The sequence below is a fragment of the Elephas maximus genome, chromosome 3 (assembly GCF_024166365.1).
Source record: "Elephas maximus indicus isolate mEleMax1 chromosome 3, mEleMax1 primary haplotype, whole genome shotgun sequence".
NCBI classification, from domain to species: Eukaryota; Metazoa; Chordata; class Mammalia; order Proboscidea; family Elephantidae; genus Elephas; species Elephas maximus.
In genome coordinates this window covers 165,943,324-165,967,151 of record NC_064821.1, presented here as the reverse complement: position 1 = coordinate 165,967,151, position 23,828 = coordinate 165,943,324, and the positions used below count along the sequence as shown (strand labels likewise).

General features: G+C 38.0%; 1 protein-coding gene across 1 annotated transcript in view; it reads right to left on the bottom strand.

The window, feature by feature from the left end:
* The window catches only part of DENND2C (DENN domain containing 2C), a 96,001-nt gene that overhangs the window by 20,040 nt on the left and 52,133 nt on the right, over positions 1–23,828 (bottom strand). The window contains exons 6-15 of the mRNA XM_049880016.1: positions 21,271–21,367; positions 14,039–14,083; positions 12,003–12,190; positions 8,418–8,527; positions 6,710–6,779; positions 5,249–5,326; positions 4,328–4,468; positions 3,689–3,837; positions 3,010–3,187; positions 118–159 (exon numbers count right to left, since the gene is read on the bottom strand). Coding sequence (XP_049735973.1) covers positions 118–159; positions 3,010–3,187; positions 3,689–3,837; positions 4,328–4,468; positions 5,249–5,326; positions 6,710–6,779; positions 8,418–8,527; positions 12,003–12,190; positions 14,039–14,083; positions 21,271–21,367 — 1,098 coding nt within the window. The remainder of the gene's footprint in view (positions 1–117; positions 160–3,009; positions 3,188–3,688; positions 3,838–4,327; positions 4,469–5,248; positions 5,327–6,709; positions 6,780–8,417; positions 8,528–12,002; positions 12,191–14,038; positions 14,084–21,270; positions 21,368–23,828) is intronic.

Genomic DNA, 23,828 nt, shown 5'->3' with positions numbered 1-23,828 from the left:
AGCTAAAAGTCTTCCCTGAGTCATCTTCTCTAAGTACTTTCCCATATTTTCTGTCCAATTACCTACAGACAGACCTTTATTCTCAAACATTATGTAATCACCTCATTTGTCACTCACCTCCTGTAAGAACTTGTCTGCACAGAGATCAACTATCAGCACCTATGGGATAAAGGAACCAGACAAGTTAAACCAGAGACATTTACAGAGGAATATCTTGGGCACTACTAGATCAGGAAGGGAGTTTTTATTCTTTTAAGCAATGGGATTGTTTTAAAATTAACTAAAAAAAAATTGTAGCCATTTAAAAGTTAACACATCAACAAATAAATTATAAGTAAAAAAAATGATGGTGTGTACATCTATAAATTAAAAGAAACTTAAAAATGCAGCCAAATGCAATGTGTGGACTTTATTTAGGTCCTGATTCCACAACAAAATATTAAAAAATTATGAGACAATTGGTTATTTGAACACTGGATTTTGGTTATATTAAGAAATCATTATTAAATGTTTTAGGTGTGATAATAGTTTGTGGTTATGTTTAAAATGCTTTTTTTAAACATAAAATTCATGTTTTAGAGATTCATACTGTAATATTTACAGATGCCACGATGTCAGGGATATGCTTCTAAATAGTATAGGAGAGAGGAACAAAAAAGGATAAAGATAGGCCATAAATTGAAAAGTACTAAAGTAGGGTGATGGACACATAAGGGTTCATTTTACTCTTATCTCCTTTTATATGTTTGAAATTTTCTGTAACAAAAAAGTTAAAAACAAATGTTAACCCCAGAGTAGTGGGGAAGAACAGTCTTTTCAATAAATGGTGTGGGGACAATTGGATAACACTAAAAAAAAAAAAACTTGATCCCTACCTCACACCATATACAAAAAGCAAGTCCTAGGTGGATTCAGAACTAAATGCGAAAGGAAAAATTATAATAAAGATTCCAAGAGATAATAAAGAGAATATCTTCATGAAGTTGATGAAAAGAAAAACTTAAGCAGCTCACAAAAAACATGAACTATAAAGGAAAAGATTAATAATTTTGACCACATTAAAATTAAGAACTTCTGTGATTGAAAAACACCATTTTGAAGAGTGCAAATGCAAGCCACAGATGAAGGGCTGGTATCCAGAATATACAAAGACCTCTTACAAATCAATAAGAAGATAACAATCCAGTAGAAAGATGGACAATAAATTTCACAAGATGATATTCAAATTGCCAATAAACATATACAAAGATGCTCAACTTCCAATCAAGGAATGTAAATCAAGCCACAATGAGAATATCACTACACACTCACCACAGGCTGGATTATACACACTGATGATAACAAGTGTTGAAGAAGATGTGGAGCAATAGGAATTCTGACATACTCCTGGACGGAACTGATATTGGCATAACTACTTTGGAAAATACCTTGACTTTACTTACTGAAGTTGAAGATATGCTTACATCATGACCCAGCAATTCTACTTCCAAGTATACTCACAGAACTGCATACACATATGTACCAAGAGTCATGTGCAACAACATTCATATCAGCATTTTTTGTAATGACCCTAAACTGGAAACAATTCAGTCCATCAACTACGGAATGGGTAAGTAAACTGTGGTACATTCACACATATACAGCAACGAGAATGAACAAACCAGTGTTTTACACAGAAACATGGATGAATCTTACTGATATAATGTTCAGCAAAAGAAGCTTGACCAAAAAAGCTACATGCAGTACAAGTTAATTTATATAAAGTTTAAAATCAGGCAAACCTGGGGGTGGGGTGGGGAAGGAAACACTGATTAGGAGGAGGCATGATGGGGGCTTCTGGACTGCTGTCATGTGTCCATTCCATTCCATTGCTGGTTACACATATGCTCACTTTGAGATAATTCACTGAGCTATATATTTTATTTTGGGCACTTACTTATATGTGTATTATATTTGAAACAATTTTCATAAGTTAACCCAAAGTAGTTTTTGTTTGACTTAAGCAAACAAACAAAAAACCTACCCTTCGGAAATAATGCAAGAATGAGCCCATGGTTCACTATTGTAAATAAGATACAACTTTGGATTCAAGTGTATTATAGTGTTTTTCTCATTTAATAAAAAGGTAAGAACATATTAATTATGTTAATGCTAATTACAGACAACTCCAGCACTCATAAAGATCATGTGTTTTCATTTGTCAGTGCACCAATCTTTTGGCAGAATTTTATATAGTTGTAAATCAAAGTTCAGAATAATTTATATGCTTTTTTCTACTTACAAGCATTTTTCATATTGCTACATAGACTAAAAAATTGTAATTGTCTCACACCATACCATCAACTTAACATGCCATACTTCACCTACTCTCCTCACTGTTAGATACTGTTTTTCTCAATTTTTTACTCTTCTAAATAATTTTTCATCAATATCCTCATGCATATAGTTTCATCATTCTTTTAGATTATTTTCCTGGGATAGATCCCCAGGAGTAACATGATAAGTCAAAGGACATTATTAGAGCCCACTGTGTGCCAGCTACAATACTAGGTGCTTTACTGCTAATCATTATGAAAACATGCAAGGCAGTTATCATTATTCCAGTTTTAGAAAACCAAATTGAGGCTCAGGAAGTTTAAGCAAGTTGTTTAGGGTCACACAGCTAGTAAGTACAGAACTGAGAATCGAACCCAAATTAGTCCGCCTCCAAAGCCTGGGCCCTGTCATCTGTATCTGTAACATACTGCTTGTATGAAATGAGTTGCCAACTTGCTTTCCTCTTTCATTACACCCTTGCCAAGACTAAATATTTGTATTATTTTTAATATGTGAATAGCTGAAAGTGGTAAATCATTGTTATCTCTTTCATAACAAAAAGCTGAACATTTCCCATGTTGATTGCTTTTTATTGCAACCTTTTGAGAAACAATTTTTCAGTTATCAGGGGTGAACACACTGGCAACCATTCCACATATGTTATGCCGTGAAGTACCATTTCTCTCATCTCACCTCTTCAATGGGTAGGTCCTGAAGCTGTGGTAAGGAGCAAGACAGGATTCCAATTAGGAATGGAGTAGGTGAGCACACAATGTCGATCATAGATGCTGGCAGGACTGGGATGTAGGTATGCTGCCATGTGAATGGATACAGCGTGGCTACCACGGCATGACCACATTTCGACAAGGTGCTAGCCAGAAGAGAAAGCAAATGGTGTCACATACAGGGGAACACAGAAGGCCTTTCAGAGATTATATTTTAAAAAATTATAAATCAACACTTGTTAATGATCATAAATTAACACCTCTGTGATTACTCATTAATTTTTAACTTCTATTTAAATTTTTAATTTACTAAAAATGTTTAATCTCAATCTACCTCTGCCACAATTTCTCATGTTAAAAATCAGTGCGTATTTAGAAGAGCAAAATCAATTTTTAGCAACGGTTTAAGCAAAATGCATTTTGAAAAGTAAATTTATTGTGCCTCAAAAAAGTCATTGCTGTAAAAATTAAAAAAAAAATTTTTTTTTTTAAATTTTTTAGCCTAATGCAAATGACTTTTGGACTATTTACTATTTGGAATTACCTATGTCACTACTCTATTTCATAGGTAATTGAGAGACTGATCCTACATTTTTTTAATAGCCCCAAAGAACAAGTGAAACACCAGTACGAAGTGAAATACTCACCTTAGGCTGTTGGCAACAAAGATTACTCTCCGCTCCAAAAGGAGAGAGGCACAGACCCGGATGAGATGGCACACACTTAGGCACTTAAAGAGACATTCAAAATCAACATGTTCCAATCGGGAGTCCAGTGGTCGGCAGAGTTCTATCAACTGAAATGCAAGAATTTGAGTCAGGGGAGCTGACGTTGAAAAAGAATCTAATGACGACGATAATGGATCTTGTCATTCTTTTACAATAAATAAATGAAACAGAGTCTGCTACAAAGAGATTATGAAGCTGTCTACGTGAATCCTCAAACCAAATACTTTATTTTTCTGCTGTAAATTTCTGATAAAATCTTTCATCCCATCTGTCAATGGTATGCATAGCCTTCATTTATCACACTGAAATCATCATTACAAGGGTATTCATTTGATGTAAGCTAGAAAACAGTTGGTTCCTGGGTCTAGGATCAACTATCTCAAAGACCCATTGGGCATTTCTGCAGTGCTTTGTGGGACTAAACCAAATTCTTCAGTTTATGGAAAAGGAAACATGTTGGGAGGCTTCTGGAAACTATGCCTATTAGGATGACTTTATGGAATCTACCAAGCCCACTTTCTGGAATCTATCAAAACTTTCCAAAACCCGCTAACTTACCCCATCTCCAGCCCCAGGGAGGTAGCTCTTAACTGTGATGGTGCGCCCAGGAGCTGGGAAAGGAGCTTCCATGACACTTCGCATGAATGGGTAAACTAGGGCTGGAGACATTTCTCTTCTCTTCTCTACTTCATCCAGAATCTAAATGCACAAAATGTTATTTTATTATGGACTTACTTGAAAAATATCAAAGAATTCTATTAAAGGAACTACTAATGTGTTGATGCACAAACTTGCAAATATTGGAATTTAAGACAGGTAAGCTTCCGCAACCAATAGACATTCATTAAAGGCATCGCATCTCTTGGGGGAGTCTTGGGGGTATCTTTGGACTCCAAGAAAAGTTTCTAAAATAGGTCATCAACTGTTTTTTTAGGAGAGGAGCCCCATTGCATTTCTGTAAGGACTTGAGACAGAGGTAGGGGCAAAGCAGGTGGCATTGACAATGATATCCTGCAATTTAGGGTCTGGAAAACGTAAGAGACAAGGTAGAACTTCAGGCTGTATCTTTCTAGCTGAGAGTTTTAGCAAACTTAATAGAGGATGATGTGGCATCAGCAGCTGGATTAAAGATCTAAATTTACACCTCCATGCCTGTCATTCCTAATCTACTAATGGGGAACCTTTCTAAGGTCTATGCCATTTAACGTTGCTCGGTGCAAGCAGTTTGCAAATGGCTGCTAAGCTAAAGGCTGGCAGTTTGAACCCAACCAGAAGGTCCGTGGAAGAAAGCCCTGGTGAACTGCTTCCGTAGAGATTTCAGCCAAGAAAACTCGATGGAGCAGCTCTACTTTGCATGGATAGCCATGGGTCAGAATCGACCCAACAGCAACAGGTTTGGTTTTGGTTTTTAACAAAGTCGTCAGAAACAAAAACTTCTTCAGAGCTCATTTCTTTTCATGGAGTCCATTTTTCACTCACCTTTGAAAAAAGGTTGAAGCAGCCTAGGCGACTAACCACGCAGTATACCTCAGGGAGTCGCTTTCCTTTGCCTTCTGGCTAAAAGAAAAAAATAACACAACATAAATCAAGCAACGCAAGTCTTTTCTAATTTGGACTATTAATACTTTTTCATTTATTTTGTGTTTTATTATTTTTCTTTTATCTTTACTTACATTGTGCTTTAGGTGAAAGCTTATAGCTCAAGGTAATTTCTCATACAAAAATTTATACACATATTGTTATGTGACACTAGTTACAATCCCTATAATGTGATAACACACTCCACCTTTTACCCCGGGTTTCTCGTGTCCATCCAACCAGCTCCTGTCCCTTTCCTGTCTTCTCATCCTGCCTCCAGACAGGAGCCGCCCTTTTGGTCTCATGTGTCTGCTTGAACTAAGAAGCACACTCTTCATGAGTATTATTTTGTCTTACAGTCCAGTCTAATTTTTGTCTGAAGAGTGGGCTTCAGGAATGGTTTTGGTTCTGGGTTAACACAGCATCAGGGGCTGTGGCTTCGGGGGTTCCTCCTATCTCAGTCAGATCATTAAGTCTGGTCTTTTTATATGAATTTGAGTTCTGCTCCACACTTTTCTCCTTCTCTGTCAGGGACTCTCTGTTGTATTCCCTGTTAGGGTGGTCATTGGTGGTAGCCAGGCATCATCTAGTTCTTCTGGTCTTAGACTGATGGAGTCTCTGGTTTACGTGGCCCTTGGGATAATATTTTCCTTGTGTCTTTGGAGTTCTTCATTCTCCTTTGCTCTAAGTGGGTTGGGACCAATTGATGCATCTTACATAGCCGCTCACAAGCTTTTAAGACCCCAGATGCTGCTCACCAAAGTGGGACGCAGGACATTTTCTTAGTAAACTTTGTTATGCCAACTGACCTAGATGTTCCCCAAAACCATGGTCCCCAGACCCCAGTCCCAGCTACTCTGTCCCTCAAAGTGTTTGGTTGTATTCAGGAAACTTCTTAGCTTTTGGTTTAGACTATTAATACTCTTCTAAGTACAGAACAGGAACCAATGCTCTTCTCACTGAATACAGAGAAAGAAAGATGGGAGGCATGCTAGAAATGATAGCATGATCCATTCCAGGTTTAGTGGAATAGTGGCATCTACAGAAGAAGAAAGCCTCAGAAATCCCTGGATTGGCTCACTGTACTCCATTCCTCAAATCTTTCCAGACTGATACCTAGCCACTACATCAGCAGTTTATTCCTCTATTACAAAAATAAATAAACAAAATCATAACCCTCTATTATAAAGTGCTCCATGGCTAAGTCCTAGCTTGCTCTCACTGTTTACAGCTAACATAGCTTCTTTAATACACAGGTCAGTGATTAGCCCTCAAACTTATTTAGAGATAATGTTTCTGAAGTTCCTAATCTGACCCTACTGTTCCTTGACACCCTGCTGGTAGCATAAGTCTGGTACTTACCAAGAGCTTCTTACAGTAACCAAACCACCGGCTCCCATCTTCACCAGTCAAGACAAAGGAGAAAGTTTCACTGAAAAAAAAGTTAAGAGTTATTCTGAGACTCAAGCAATCACTTAGGACATTCTTCATGGGGAAAAAAAAAAAAAATGAACACTAGGGTCCAGCAACAGTTATTTTATGATCTAAGACAGAGCATTAATACTACATTTATTGTGAGTCACATTCATCCTCAGCGAGAATCTCCAGGCCTTGAGAGTACCTTGTCTCGGAGCACAGTAAGAGAATAGGTATAGGCTCAGTCTTTGATTCCACTGCCTCCCTTTACTTTCTTATTTATTCACTCTAGCTGTTAATTAGGACTATCTTCCTTTTGTTGAATGTTCAATTTAGTCAAACATATGGGTAAGCCATAAAGGATTTTGATAAGCCATTTTTCCCTTCCAAATTCTTATATTTTGTTCTGAGAGGCCCCATGGAACAGTGATAGGCAAAGGATTATACCCTTATACATACAAATCAATAGGAAAAATATCTACTCCTCATTAGAAACGTGGGCAAAAGGCATGCATAGATAATTTACAAGGAGACCGACAAGATGCCCAAGAAACAAACTCAATAATCAAAGAGATCCAAATCTGGAACAACACGTAAATATGTCTACCAATTGCCAAAAATTAAGGCTGGAAGAGGATAGTTACAGTGATTATCTCTGGGTAATAAGACTGCCCGTGATTTCTAATTTCTACTTTTTACTCTTCTGCATTGTCCAAATATTCTAGAACAAACATTTATAGCTTGTTAGGGAAAAAAGCCAACCACAGAGTAGCCAGGCCAATGTGAAAGAAGCTGCGTATGAGGTTACAGGTGGAACTGACAACATAAGAGCATCAGGATTGATGGCTAAGAGATGAGCATGGCAATCTGGCTAAACTGGTTATGAGACAGCAGCTTAGTCTGAAAGCAACATGACGTCAAAGGGCAGAGCTACTTAGGCAACAGCTGAGGCTGTCATCCAGCAGGTCATCAGCGTGGGATATGATTCATATCGTCAAGTTTTTGAGCCTTAAATAGGACCATTGATAATTACAATTTTGAGCAAAGCAATTATCTATTTACAAACTGGATTCAGAGATGATGAGGGCTTAATAATTTAAAATGGTAATTTCCTCTAGGTGCTGAGGAGAAATGCTTTAGGACCTTCCCTTCTTAATATACCAAGCAAAATCTACTCTCCTCCCCCTATACCTCCCAAACTGGAGCCTCCCTTTGTACAAGTTCTACAGGAAACCACATAATGTGGGCTGTGGCTTCTTCTATAAACTTGAAGAAGAAACAAGATGCAGACATTGTTCTGTTTTACCACTCTTTCCAGGTTAAGTCTCAAAATCCAAATCCTTTTTCCCTTTTCTGTCCACTTAGGAGCATTTCTGATTGTACATAAAGTGGAACTATTTTTCCTGCAGCAGTGGCATACTGAAGAGATTAGCAAACTTGCTTTCTCTCTGACACTGAAATTATTCAGTGTGTCTCTTTTTTGACTCCCACATAGGAAATGTTCTAAATCTGTTTCTTCCTTCCCTCCCATTGCATCCTTGACCTGCCACAGGGTTCACTTGGGAGTCACTGCTGGCTCTACCCATTTCTCAAATATTCTGAGTCTACACGTGAAGTTTCCACAAACAGAAGCCAGATAAAGTAGCCCATTTACCTCTCAAGTTCTGAGGTTGGTATCCAGTCCTTTGAATCAGGAAAACAAAATTTTGGGATAACTTTGAGCCTCTCCTCAGTATCTTTGGACTGCTTAAAACCATGATCACCCTGAAAAAGAGAATACTATAGGTGACTATCATCTGATGTAAGTGGAGAGTAGAAATAAAAAATTCAGCTTAGTCTCAGGAAGAGTGGTCTCTGGTAAGCCTGAGCAGCCATCTTGGCATGGTTTGGTAAGGCTTAACAAAATATGAAGGCCAGGGTCAGTGATCACTGAAGATGCACTGAGAACAGAGTTACTAAGAATAAAGAATCCTATCTTTACACAGAAATGGTACCTATCTAAAGGTAGAATCTTAATTCAAAATTTGCACACAAGCGGGAACCCAATATTTTCATGAATCATGGGAACAAAAAATAAATCCAAATCCATTCTACACTATACTGATAGCAAAAGCCTAGTCAGCTCAAGACACTCTCTGATCAATAACCAAAGGCGCTTTGAAAGGCAGATGAATGTGATTTAGAAAATATACTATTTTTAGAATCCACTCCATATATAATCATTTCCCTTAGCATATAATCTTTGCTACGTAATTACTGGTTTGTGACTTCCTGAAAAATTTTAACATGAAAGACCCTTTCATAAAAGTCTGGTATTGTACTTTAAAAGGTGGCTTAAATTTAGTTAAACCAAAAGATTTTAGAAATTAGTGTGAACTGTCCTACTTTAAAAACAGGCAGATAGTAAGTCTAATTACCATATTGCCTTCAATATGCCTGCTAATAGAGATGATCTATTCTTTTAACTCAATTTCTAAAATAAAACATGCAGCCACTCTGGGCCACTTGGGTATCAAGATCTTTAAAAGAAAAAAATGTACTAACAAATTTTTAGCTGTATCAGATTCTTTTAATTTTATATTGGTAAATGATTCACATTTGAGTTCATCTTCATTCAAGGTTTTCCACAGCAGAATCAACAGAGGCTCCATCAGCTCTTTCCCTAACTTATGGGTGCCCGAGGCACTAAGATGCCAAGTAACTTGCTTAGAGACAGACATCCCTGAGTCACTGCCAGAGACAGCTGGGTCTTTAGCTTGTTCTGAGCAAATTAATTCAGGCTGTGCTGAAAATAGATTCAACCTCAAAATTTCCCTCTCCCAATATAAGACTGATCAAAAACAGGAAAAAAAAAAATTAAGCTCCTCTTGACTGGGAAATGTGATTACTAAAGATTACCTAAATTACATTATTTTAGAGTCTTATGGTCCTGTTTCACTGAACAGTGTTGTGACATGCTTTCAGGCTACATTGAAGAATTTTATAAGAAAAGAAACTTTGTGGGACCCATGCAGGAAATGTCTCTTAGATCCCAGCACAGCTGTGCTTCACTATAGTTGTGCTTCACTAGCTTTCTCAGTGAAACATGCAGCTCAGGGGTCACAAACCCAAAGTCCGAAAGTGGCAGATAAGTGAGAGAAGTGGTCCAGACAGTAAGGTGGAGAGGGAGTACATGTCCTCATATAAAGGGATTACTCCTTCGTTCACTACATAATTTGTGGAGCACAGCACAAAATGAAAATGTGGGGCCATTTGTTCTAAAAAAAAAAAAAAAAAAAGTGCCATTAAATAGAAAATGTTTTCCTTTCTTCTGTAGTCTTTCTCTCAACCTGTAGTCAGGTTTTTGCCTGCTATTTAAATGATGTGTTCCCTCAAGCACAACGATACTTGGAGGATGGGTGCAGCAGACCCTCAAAGATACCCAGGAGCCCCAAGGACACAGTACATAGCCAGCCTAACGGCTTGGCTTCCCCTCTAGCCAGCCTGGGGACTGATGGTCTGTATCCTGAGTTGGGGTGGGGAAGTTAGCCGGGTATCTCCCCTTTTCACAGGCCTGCCACACCGATACATGGCAGCTGGGGAACCTTCAAAGAACTGTAGCCTCCGCGTTGGGATGTACTTTATTATCTGGATTGGGTTGGTTGAGAGGTTTGCCTCCCACCCCAAGTTACCCACTGAACATTCCATGGCACTGCCAGCCCAGGGCAGAGGGTCACAGCCATGCCCTGCCTGGACTCACTGCAACGAGTGCTTGCCTGATCCAGCCCCTTCCCATGACCATACCCAGGCCCCCAGAGGGGACGGAGGGTGGCAGCAGTACTGACCAGGAGTGGGAGGGGAGGCTGGTCAGGGCTTGGGATGCCAGGGGGGCAAGGGAAAGGGAAGCCAGAGGACTCATCCTGTGAAGGCGGCAGGAGTTGGGACCACAGGAGAACTGAGGCTTTAAGACCCAGCACATGCCCCATTGTCAAATCAGACTTCACTTACAAAAGACAAATTCAAAGATAAAATTCAGACTTTCAAGATGGTGACTACAAAGCATTAAACCCCAAGCACAGAGCCCTTCTGAGAGTGGGGCCCTGTGTGACTATACTGGTCACACACCCATGAAGCCAGCCCTGCTCCTTACTCAGCTTCCGCCAACTGCTGCCAATTAGGAATGTAGGTCAGGTGCTGGTAATCCGTGCACTTTCTCAAGAAAAGGCAGAAACAGGTTTTTATGTGAAAAATTATTTTTAAACATTGGCAACAAAATTTATTATTATTATTACTTTTTTACAAAACACTATGCAAACCAAAAAAGCACATCTGTTGGCTTAATTTGTTCAGTTTGCAAACTGTGTTCAGTGTGTTCAATTTGCAAACTGTGGTGTAAGAATCAAGTTTCTGTCTTTGTAATTGTCTCTATAAAGCTGAGAGTCACCTGTGGGGCCTACATTATAAGCTCTGTGAAGGTAGAGACCAAAAAGATCTTTTCCAGTTATATCCCCAGCACCTACCCCTAGCAAATAAAAAATATTTGAAGATTAAATGAACAATGAATGATTATTTGAAAAAGGCAAAGCAAAGCTAGATAATACTGTTAATAATAATAAAGAAAGAAAGAAACAAACAGAAAAAAAAAAACCATTGCCATTGAGCCGATTCCAACTCATAGCAACCCTACAGGACAGCGCAGAACTGTAATATACATGGAACAGTTCTACTCTGTCCTGCAGGGTTGCTATGAGTTGGAATCGACTCGATGGCAACAAGCGATGCAATTCCTAACACATAGTAAGCACTCAATAGATGGCAGCTGTTATTATTATTGAGGAGCCCTGGTGGCAAAATGGTTTAACGCTTGGCTGCTAACATAAAGGTCAGTGGTTGGAACCCACTAGCTGCTCCATGGGAGGAAGATGTGGCAGTCTGCTCCTGTAAAGATTTACAGCCTTGGAAACCCTATGAGGCAGTTCTACTTTGTCCTATAGGTCGCTATGAGTCAGAATCAACTTGACAGCACTGGGTTTCGGAACACATAAAAAAACAACTTGGAGAATGAGCTTGTTTCCCGCCCCCCCCCCCGCCCCCGGTTGTAGCTCATGCCTGACAAAAGATTTAGTCAGATTAGTTTACCAAATCCTACAAGTACCGTATTGGTAAAGGTGGCTGAGATTACGATAAACAAGAGAAGAGGAAATAAACACACAGAGACACAGGAACATTCCTGAATGCCTCTTGGCCTCCTTGCACCTACCTTGCTAGGGAATTGTTGTATGACCTGGGGAATATAACTTTTTTCTGATGGGTTCTTCTGTAGAGACACTACCACAAAAAGTTCAAACAGCTGCTGCTCCTGTAATTCAATAAGGTCCCGCTCCAAGGTCTGGTAGTGAGGATTCCTCTTGGAAGCTTGCTGCAGTTGTGCTAAGCGCTTGTGGCGATCTGTAATGAAATCATAGAGCAATGTTTTCCTTCCTCACGCAGAGTTCATGACCCATTCAGGATTAATCTTCATGCAGTCACTGCTGAATGAATGTTGACTAGCCAATGTCTGCCACACAGACAGACCTCTTGGGGCTATGACATACTCAGGGAATGAGTGCAGACCCTCACAGCCATCTGGTCAGTCATGGGACTGACCCTCCAGGCCCCAACTGGATAGGACAGAGTATGTGCCACTACATACTCTACGCCATGCCATCTTCCATGACATAACACCAGGACACATAGAAAAACACATGGGAAACACCCAGGAAAAACCACTGGACTGGGAACAGATGCCACTGCTAGGACCACGAAATCACGGGCAGGGGTTGGGGGACGTTGATTACAGTCCCACAGAAGGTAAGTGCATAAAGGGAAGAGTTTGATAACATCAAGACAAAAACTAACCTCACATTAAAACAACTGTCCTTTTCACTTCTCTCCTTGGCATATATTACTAGTAATGGGTATATCATAAGTCAATAAATTGTGCTAAATGCAAGCGGAAAAAAACTGAGGAGGAGGAAGACATCTATTAAAAGAACATTCCTCAAAAGAATGAAATTATGGAAGCACACTATTTAAGCAGTCTGTAGTAATACCATTCAAAGCTGGATAGCATCTACCCTCTATTCTCATTCATTTCTACAATCTGAACAGTTTTGGGCAGTCTGCACTACAGGAAACTGTGTACTTGCAAAAGAAAGAGTCCAAATGTCCCAGAGTTTTGCTTATGTGTCATTCTGTGCCAATGACTAAAAGACTCATCCCCTGATTGACTTTCTTTTTGAGATATGATGCATTCTGCCCCAAATGAAGTCATACTGTGTATCAAAATATTAAGAACACTTAAAAAAATACATCTAGGAGTAAATGTTCCTTATGGCTCCCCAGAATTATCTATTCATTTGCTGCTCTGGGCAAAGCCTTACTTATTTCTAGAGAGCTGAGTTCAATTCGAAAATATTTTAGGTACTGTTTTCTCAGTACCGATAGCACTAAATTAGTTATCTTTACACATGTAGGATGAGCCAGGTGATGATTTAAGTTTGATCTTCAGTCAGGTTGCAGAATTAAACACCTGAAGCAATCAGGCCAGTGGAGGGAGCACAAGACTAGTTAGTCATTATAAGGTTAGAGTATCAGGCATGGCACTGCCCCATGCTCATCTTTGATAACTCAAGTCTCCTACTTATTCCATGCTTCAGATGCTAGTCAGTTCAACAGGAACTAAATAACTTGCTGTGAAAAGTCATTTGATGAAGGGTACAGCAGCCCAAATACAGCTGGAATTGCACGGCACTGTTCCACATATTCTAAAAGAAGTAAACACCATTGTAATTTGGCATGTAAATGCCCATGAATAAGAAACAGATGAATATTTTCTTTCTCAAAATTAGAGAGATGTCAGAGTTACTTAGATAATTACACTTGAGTGACTATGAAAAATCAGATACTTAATGCTTAGTATCTGTCTCGGGATGATTCACATACTCTGTTTTGGCTGCCAGTAAACTACTGCACATATGTCTGGACATGCAGCTCTGTGCTGCTCCCCAAGAACATTCCATCCCAAGAACTATACTGGTTTACTCTACTCCACTGTGGGAGATTTTAGTGCTGTCAAACATCTGGCAGTGCACTGTTCAGTCCCTCAAATTTCGGCAGGTTCTGATAATAATGAAGAAATTCACCTACAAATGAAACTTCATGTGGGAAAAACATGCTTAATCATAAAGGTGAGTGTCACTCCACCTATAACCATGATCATCACAAGAAAGGGAGCAGCCCCACTGACTCACTCACTCTTTGGCAGGTACTCGGCATCACTTTCGTTCCCACTGGTTTCACCTGAAAAGAGAGGAAGAGTTTCTATTTGTATTGTCTAACAGCAGGAAACACACGAAGATGAAAACAACACAGAGCCTCCACAGACCTGGGGACTTGCAATAAGGAATAGTAATAAGTATGCTGAGCCTTTCTCCAAATTGCTTAGTTGTATCAGGTTAAAACTCTTTCCAAAAGAGAATAAAAGGTTCAGAGCAGAAATACTTTTTTCCATCTTCTTCCCACATCCTACCTCCTTTCTCAGTTCCCCTCTCATCTTTAACTACAGAAATTAGTAGCATTTCAGACTAGTTTTAAGAACGCAAGTCTAGTCCAGAGTGGATCATGTTTCTATTACTACATTCATATCCTTGTCTCTTATTCACAAATAAGGTATCAAAGGTAGAACAACATCAAGCTGGCTAAACAAAAATCTGAACACCAACTAACCTGTGAATTTAGAATTATAGGAAAACGTGATAGCTGAGAAAGATTATCAAATAAATTTATGAAGTAACATTCTTTCTACGTCCTCCATGATGCTTCTAAGCTAACTCTAGCCTATACTGAGCTTTCCTTTACTATGAATTCTTAGTAGTATCCATACTGCTTTGGGCTGGTCTCATTTTCTGCAATCAGATTTTAAGTATCTTGAGGATAAGGGGTTATGTTTTCACGAGGGACTTGTTTTGTACCATTGGACCTAGCACAATGCTGGGCACACAGACAATTTACCTAAAAAAAATAAAATAAAATAAAGACTTTTTGAATAAATGAATGAAGAATTTCTAGATTAAGCCTGAAAAGCTAAAGCAAAATAAAAAAATGCAAAGAAATGGAAAAACATTTAAATTTATCAGGAAAAACAAAGCCTAAGTGTCATAAATGAAAATATACTTAAGTTTGGTTACATTAAAATATAATACATATAGAAGTTCTATCTAATAAAAATATCACTAATAGATTCAAAAGCTGAACAATAAACTCGGAAAATATTTGTGATATACATAGCAGATATAAGGCTAAGTTTCTTAATATTCAAATACCTGTTAAGATCATTAAGAAAAAGACAGCACAATAGAAAAATGAATAAAGAACAGGAACAGGCAATTCATAAAAAAGATACATAAATTGTTGACAAACTTGAAAAAAGCCCAAATTCATAAACAGAGAAATGTAAATTAAAACAATAAACAAGACAAAAAATTTCATCCACCATATTGGCAAGAAATCAAAAAGTTTGATAAACACAGTATTGATGAAGGTTATGGGGAAGAAGCATTTTCAAATGCCGTTGGTAGAAACATAAGCTACTACAATCACTTCCTAAAAAGGTCTTACAAAAATCTTTTAATAAAAATTTTAAATGCATATGTTCTTTGAGGAAGTAAGTCCATTTCTAGGAACTTAGTCTATAGATAAAAAAAATATATCCTTATACATGGTAAAAACATATTGCAGCTTTTTTGGGGAAGAAACAAAATATATATAAACAATTTAAACATCCACAGGTTAAATAAAATGTTAGAAACAACCAAAATGTCTTCCCGGTAAATAAAATTCTTCCTGTGATGTTGGACGCTATGCTACTGGTATTTCAAATACCAGCATGATCACCCACGGTGGACAGGTTTCAGTGGAACCTCCAAACTAAGACAGACTAAGATGAACAACCTGGCAGTCTACTGCTGGAAAAATCAGCCAGTGGAAACTTTATGAATAGCAGCAGAACATTGTTTGATATAGTGCCAGAAGATGAGCCCCTCAGAATACAACTAGGGGATAACTGCCTCCTCAAAGTAGAGTTGACCTTAATGACATGAACAGAGTCAAGCTTTCAGGACCTTCATTTTTGCTGATGTGGCACAACTCAAAATAAGAAGAAACAGTTGCAAACATCCATTAATAATGGGAATGTGGAATGTATGACATTATTAATCTAGGAAAATTAGAAGTAATCAAAAATGAAAGAGAACACGAAAAGCTCAATACCCAAGGCATCAGTGAGCTGAAATGGACTGGTATTGGCCATTTCGAATCAGATAATCATATGGTCAACTATGCTGGAAATGACAAATTGAAGAGGAATGATGTCGCATTCATCATCAAAAAGAACATTTCAAGATCCATCCTGAAGTGCAATGCTGTCAGGGATAGGGTAATATCCATATGCCTACAAAGAAGATCAGTTAATATGACTATTATTCAAATTTACGCACCAACCACTAAGGCCAAAGATGAAAAAATTGAAGATTTTTACCAACTTCTGCAGTCTGAAATTGATCAAACATGCAATCAAGATGCATTGATAATTGCTGGTGATTGGAATGAGAAAGTTGGAAACAAAGAAGGAACAGGAGCTGGAAAATATGGCCTTGGTGATGGAAACAACATATGATAAAATTTTGCAAGACCAACAACTTTTTCCTTGTAAATACCTTTTTTCAACAACATAAACAGCGACTATACTTGTGGACCTTTCTAGATGGACTACACAGGAATCAAATGGACTACATCTGTGGAAACATGATGAAAAAGTCAATATCATCAGTCAGAACAAGACCAGGGGCAAACTGCAAAACAGACCATCAAGTGTTCATATGCAAGTTCAATTTGAAGCTGAAGAAAATTAGAACAAGTCCACGAGAACCAGCATACAGCTTTCAGTATATCTCACCTGAACTTAGAGACGATCTCAAGAAGAGATTTGACAAATTGAACCCTAATGACAAAAGAGCAGATGAATTGTGGAACGACATCAAGGACATCATAAATGAAGAAAGCAAGGGGTCATTAAAAAGACAGGAAAGAAAGAAAAGACCAAAATGGATGTCAGAAGAGACTCTGAAACTTGCTCTTGCATGTAGAGTAGCTAAAGTGAACGGAAGAAATGATCACATAAACTAGCTGAACAGAAGATTTCAAAGGGCAGCTTGAGGAGACAAAGTATTATAACGAAAAGTACAAAGACCTGGAGTTAGATAACCGAAAGGGAAGAACACACTCGGCATTTCTCAAGCTGAAAGAACTGAAGAAAAAGATCAAGCCCAGAGTCACAATTTTGAAGGATTCTATTGGCAAAATATTGAACAACGCAGGAAGCAACAAAAGAAGATGGAAGGAATATACAGAGTCACTGTTCCAAAAAGAACTGGTTGGCATTCAACCATGATGATGGTGATTGTGGTACTGAAGGATAAAGTCCAAGCTGCATTGAAGGAACTGGTGAAAATCAAGGCTCCAGAAATTGACAGAATACCAATTGAGATGTTTCAACAAATGGATGCAGTGCTGGAGGTGTTCAATTGTCCATGCCAAGAAATTTGGAAGACAGCTACCTGGCTAACTGACTGGAAGAGACCCATATTTGTGCCTATTCCCAAGAAGGGTGATCCAATTGAAAGCGGAAATTATTGAACAATATCACTAATATCATATGCAAGTAAAATTTTGCTGAAGATTATTCAATACGGTAGCAATGTATTGACAGACAACTGCCAGAAATAAAAGCCAGATTCAAAAGAGGATCTGGAACAAAGGATATCATTGCTGATGTCAGATGGATCTCGGCTGAAAGCAGAGAATACCAGAAAGGTGTTCACCTGTGTTTTATTGACTATGCAAAGGTATTCGCCTGTGTGGATCATAACAAATTATGGGTAACACTGTGATGAATGGGAATTCTAGAACACATAATTGTGCTCATAAGGAGCCTGTACATAGAACAAGAGGCAGCCGTTCCAATAGAACAAGAGGATACTGCCTGGTTTAAAGTCAGGAAAGGTGTGCCTCAGGGCTGTATCCTTTCACCATTACCTATTCAATCTGTATTCTGAGCAAATAATCTGAGAAGCTGGACTATATGAAGAAGAGCGGGGCATCAGGATTGGAGGAAGACTCCTTAACAACCTGCGTTATGAAATATCACAACCTTGCTTGCTGAAAGTGAAAAGGACTTGAAGCATTTACTGATGAAGATCAAAGACCACAACCTTTAGTATGGATTACACCTTACCATAAAGAAAAATACATCCGGACCAATAAGCAATATCATGATAAATGGAGAAAAGACTGAAGTTGTCAAGGATTGCATTTTACTTAGATCCACAATCAAGACCCATGGAAGCAGCAGTCACGAAATCAAACGACGCATTGCACTGGGAAAATCTGCTGCAAAAGATCTCCTTAAGGCGTTAAAAAGCAAAGACGTCACCTTGAAGACTAAGGTGCGCCTGACTCAAGCCTCATATGCATGCTAAAGCTGGACAATGAATAAGGAAGACTGAAGAAGAACTGATGCCTTTGAATTGTGGCATTGGTAAAGAATATTGAATATACCATGGCTGCGAAAAGAATGAACAAATCAATCTTGGAGGAAGTACAACCAGAATGCTCCTTAGAAGCGAGGATGGGGAGACTATGTCTCATATACTTTGGACATGTTATCAGGAGGGATCGGTCCCTGGAGAAGGACATAATGTCAGGTAAAGTAGAGGGGTCAGTGAAAAAGAGGAAGACCCTCAATGAGATGGATTGACACAGTGGCAGCAACAGTGGGCTCAAGCATAACAACAACGGTGAGGATGGTGCAGGACCGGACAGTGTTTCGTTCTGTTGTATAAAGGGTCACTACGAGTCGGAACTGACTTAAGAGCACCTAATTACAGCAAAAATGACAACAATGTATTCACATCTACAGGTTCTGATGACCTGCATTCCCAGGACACTGAATGATGGTTAAAGGGTTATAAGCCTATATAATCTGCTGAGAATCTGTATGGATTAAAAAATACTTGAGTGTACTTTTTTTGTTGTTTGTTTTTTTCTGCTACCATACTAAAACATTTTTTTTCTTTAGTTGTGGTAAAAATATACATAATAAAACATTTGCCAATTCAACAATTTTTGCATGTATTATTCAGTGACATTGATTACGTTCTTCAAGTTTGCAAATATTATCACTATCATTTTCCAGATTGGGTGTCCCTTTTTATATACGACTCAATACACAAAATTATAATAACAGAATTGAAGCAGGGGAATAAATAATTTTGTAATACTACCTGATAATTGAGAAAATTAAGAAATATTTTGGTTGGAATACAGCCAGTAAATCCTAGCATGTACTGACAGAGGAGGTAAATATAATAATCTAGTTTTACTAGGTATTGTTGATATACAGATGAAAGCTTAAGGAGAACGTAAAGCTGAGAGCTGTGACCATGAAGTCAGAAGATTCTCAGGCAGAAGAGAAACTCCTCTGACTCACTGGAGGAGCTGGTAACTGACGATGGGTGAATGTGTATTTTCTTTGAGCCATGCAAAGGAAAAACAAACTTTTAGGGAAGGGTTACAATTTAGGGAATACTCCCTATTTTTTTTCTTTTTGGTGCTAGAAGTTAGTGACTCACGCTATCGATTTTTTTTTCTTTCTTTTTTAATAACGATACAAGTCAATGAGGAAAAAGGATCTGGCTCTTAAAAAACTTGTCTTAGAGCCAAATTCATTAAAATGTTTCTATTCTATAAGGCATAAAACATAATCTGTTTAATTAGAGGGGCATAGCTGGAGAGTAATTATTATTATTATTATTTTTAATTGTTAATCTGGGAAAATGCAATTAATATTTTCCAAGAATCTGTCCTGGCTCCAGTGTCTTGGTCTTTTACAAAATTTGCAATTTGTAATTTATTTCCATATTTATAAAACAGCGGCAATAACATCTGCCACGTAGTCCTATTTAGAAAATTAATGATAATGCATTTCAAAGGATCCAGCACACTATCTGGCCTTAGTGTTCCTCTTCTGTATCTAGTCCTGAATTTTACAAACAAAAAGCCTTTTGACAATACCTTTGTTGAAGATTAGGAAACACGTGGAAAGGAGATAGGTAAACCTCTGAAAATCAAAGTTACGAGAAAAAGTGAGAGTAACTAGGTGACAGAAAAAAATAAGATTTTGTGGTGCCATGTTTCTTGATTCAAATCTACGGTTCCTCATGGGGCTCAGCTTCTTCATCTGTAAAATTAGGATAGTCCCTGCCTCCTAGTGTTGCCATATGTTATACATAAGACAAAGTCTGTAAAGGAACAATTACTTCATGGAACAAATGGGAGCTGTTTTGATAACAACAACCAAAAATATTTCTTCTACAGAGAAGATCAAAACATGTTTGAATAACTGTCTTGGAAAATATGAAAACTCACATTAAAAATGGTGATCAGTTGGTCTTAATTGGCACAGAGTAAGAAGAAAGAGTCTTAAAATTGTGGAACTGAAAATTTTATTTTCTGAGAGTAAGTTGTCAGAATAAAGAGTAGATTTTCAAGGGAAATTAAGAAATGTCTGCCTTGGAAGTCTGCAGAAATGAGAAACATTCTCCCCTGGTACGACTTACTGTTGTTTTTCATTATAGAATCTTTCAAGGTTCCTTATGAATCTTAGGTCCTAAAACTGCCAAATTCTACATATCCTTTCCCTGACGACCAAGTTAAGAACCTCACATGAGTTTTAAAAAAATTCTAATAATGCACTGTGGATGCTGACAATTTCTTAATTGAGACAATTTCTTAACTAATCCAGGCATCTGAAGGGTAAAAACTACTGAACTTATTAAATGACAAGTTGAGTACAAAGTACCTTCAGTTTATACATACCAAACATTTTGATTTTCTTTATTGAAAGAACCTATGCTAATCAATGATTATAAATCAAAGTAGGACCATAAAATGATGCAATCTAACCAGATGCCATCAAGTTGATTCCAACTCACAGCAACCCTACAGGACAGAGTAGAACTGCCCCATAGGGTTTTCAAGGTTGTATCTTCACAGAAGCAGACTGCCACATCTATCTCCTGAAGAGCGGCTGGTGGGTTGGAATTGCAGACCTTTCGGTTAGCAGCCGAGCCCTTAACCACTACGCTACCAGGGCTCCTCAATGATGCAATCTACCTATGAAAATCAGTCTCTTTGTTTACAGTTATTTTTCCACTTATTTACGTATCCATTCAATAGTTATTATATGGAAGAGTCTAAATAAAAGGTATATGAGGAAGAATAAGAAATAGCCCTTATCCTAAAGAAGTTCCGTTATATTTAAATGGAACAAAATAAAAAATTATAATACGCGTCAAATATTTGCTTACGTAATGACTCTCCCCTTATAATGCTGATAGCTCAGGAAAACTGGAACAGAACACGATTCTTACCTTTTGAGGGAGGTACCTCTTTTCCAGTGTAAGGGTGTAACTTTACCCTCTTCTTTCCTCTCTTAGATTCAAATATGTCATCTATTTTCAACACAAACTGAAAAGAAGACCAGAAAGTACAAGTTAAAACCAACACTATAAGCTTTACAGGTTGATGACAGTAATTTAACAGTGATTCTCATTCAGAGAAAAGATCTATTTTACAAATGAAATCATTTAAAAATTTCAATTTTGAGTCCAAAATCATGTACTTTAGTTAAATGATATGTTATTCTAATACAAAGGTCAGGTAACATGGGTAAGGAAAGTGGGAAAGGGTATCTTCTTTCCAGAAGAACCCCGCACAGGCTCTTCAAGAGATTCTTTGTCACTTCATGTCACAACATGCTGGCAATCTGTCTGCTGCACTCCATATAGTGACCAAGGCTTTATCACCAAACTCAAGCGTTTGCTTCCCCAGAGTAGGAAGTGGAACACTCATTCACTTGGTAGGCAGGATGAAGCTCAGTTATTTCTGCTCCCAGGAACTCTTCATAAAGAGGATACTCACTCTTAAAAACCTTTTGTCAAAGGGAACACCCATCTCTTTACTGCTGGGAACACCAACACTACAATTCGTTTTAGAAACACGGCACAAAAATAAGAGCCTCTCAAATATCCTCAAGTACAAAAACCATGCTTTTTTTTCTTCCTCTCATCATCTATATCTCAAGCAAGTAGAGCCTAGACCATTTTAAAATCATTACATAATTGCTTCTCTCCATTTAACAGGAACTTCCTCATTAGAATTCTTTGCTGCTGGGAGGGGTGTATGTATGGGTGTATGTGGGTCAGAGAGAGAAAGAGAGAGAGGGAGAGGGAAGGAAGAAGGGATGAAGAGGGAGAGAAAAAAAGACAGGCTGGGATAAAAAAGAGGAAAGAATTAGAGCTGCTCAACAAACACATTTTAAAAGGGGAAACTGATATATTAATTTTTCCATTTTTCTTAAAATTCTAAGCTTTTTTTTTTTTTAACTATTCATCTTGACTTAACATATTTAATGCCTAGAGTTACAAGTGTTAGGAACATTATAAAAGATGCCAACCAACAAAGTTTCTTAAGACAAGTCTTGTTTTCCCTTTTGACTTTGCTTCTCTAGTAATCTTGGCAATCAGTAGGGTAGTGAATCAATCCAGTGCAAGAAAAATAACATGTGAGAAACATGTGCTTCCAATATGCAGATTATTCCCACACTTTTGGATTAGTTTTCTTTTTTTTTAAAGGTTTTGTGTGACTGTCATTCAAGTAAAAAATTACTAATATTCTTAAATATTACCATTACAAAAACAAGGAAATCCAGAATAAAAAGATATTGTTATAGGTTAAAGAAAAGATCTATGAGGTAAACAAGTATTTGAAGTACTTATGACCAAAGATAGCATAATTATTAATGTGCATTTGAAAAGCACACTCAAATGTTATAAAGGAAAGGGAACTGTGCGCTCTAGAAATACAAGATAATAAAACTTAAATTTAGATTATGAACCGGGAAGAAAGGCCTACGTTTACCTTCTAGTTGCAGGAAATACTGAATATTCTTCCTAAGAAATGATAGAAACCATGTTGCTGCAGATACTTGACAAAAACAATACAAAACATTAGGAAATCTACTCTAGCAGACAATCCCACACAGGCTTCCACAGCAGGCACAGAAAGGAAGGGTGGGGAAGAGGCATATGGACTAGATCAGGGGTTTTCAAACCATGAAAGCAGTTTCCCTTCCAGGGATAGCTCTAGTCATCAAAAGGGAAATAAACGAAAAATATTTTTCTTGTGAAATGTTGTTCCTGAAGATACTCCAAAGCCAAAATTTGTATTGCATATGGAATCTACTAAAAGGATTTCATCCAAGGAGGATCACAGGTAGAAATGCTAACAGCTTGTTCCTGCCCAACAATCGAGAGTTCATCACCATGTTCCTTCTCCCCAGTCCTCAAAAAACTTTTGGGAAAATATTAGAAAGGGAAAAGTTGGATTATACCACCTATAATCAGAGAGGGAACAGGCTTCGAGTATTTCGGGGATTCACAGTACAAAAAATACTCAGGCTTGGAGTCAAAAGCACTCCAAAATCTCCTCGGGTCTCGTTAAACCCTACAATTCATAATTCTTAAATATTTGTTAATGCTATTCCAGAAGCCACATCTAAACGCGACCCCTTATGTGTTTATATTCTTCCTCCTGCGAACACATGGGCCTGTGTCTGGGCGGTGTGGGAGGCTGCTCTGTTGTGCCAGCATGATCCACAGGAGTGGAGAGCTACTGCAGATGCCTTGCGGTTCTTTAAACCTCTGGTTTTTTAAATCTATTCCTCACCATACACAGGAGAAGAAATAGCTAAAGATTTTTTTTTCCCCACTGAGAGAGATCAGTTTAGTGCTTTTTAAAAACTGTGTGTCTTTAACTCTTCATATACTAAGAGGGAGGGGCAGGAAATAGATCAGAAGAATTAAAGTAATTACAAAACAGAATATTTCCCAAGGAACCAATCAGCAGTTACTAAACCAAGAAACAGCTG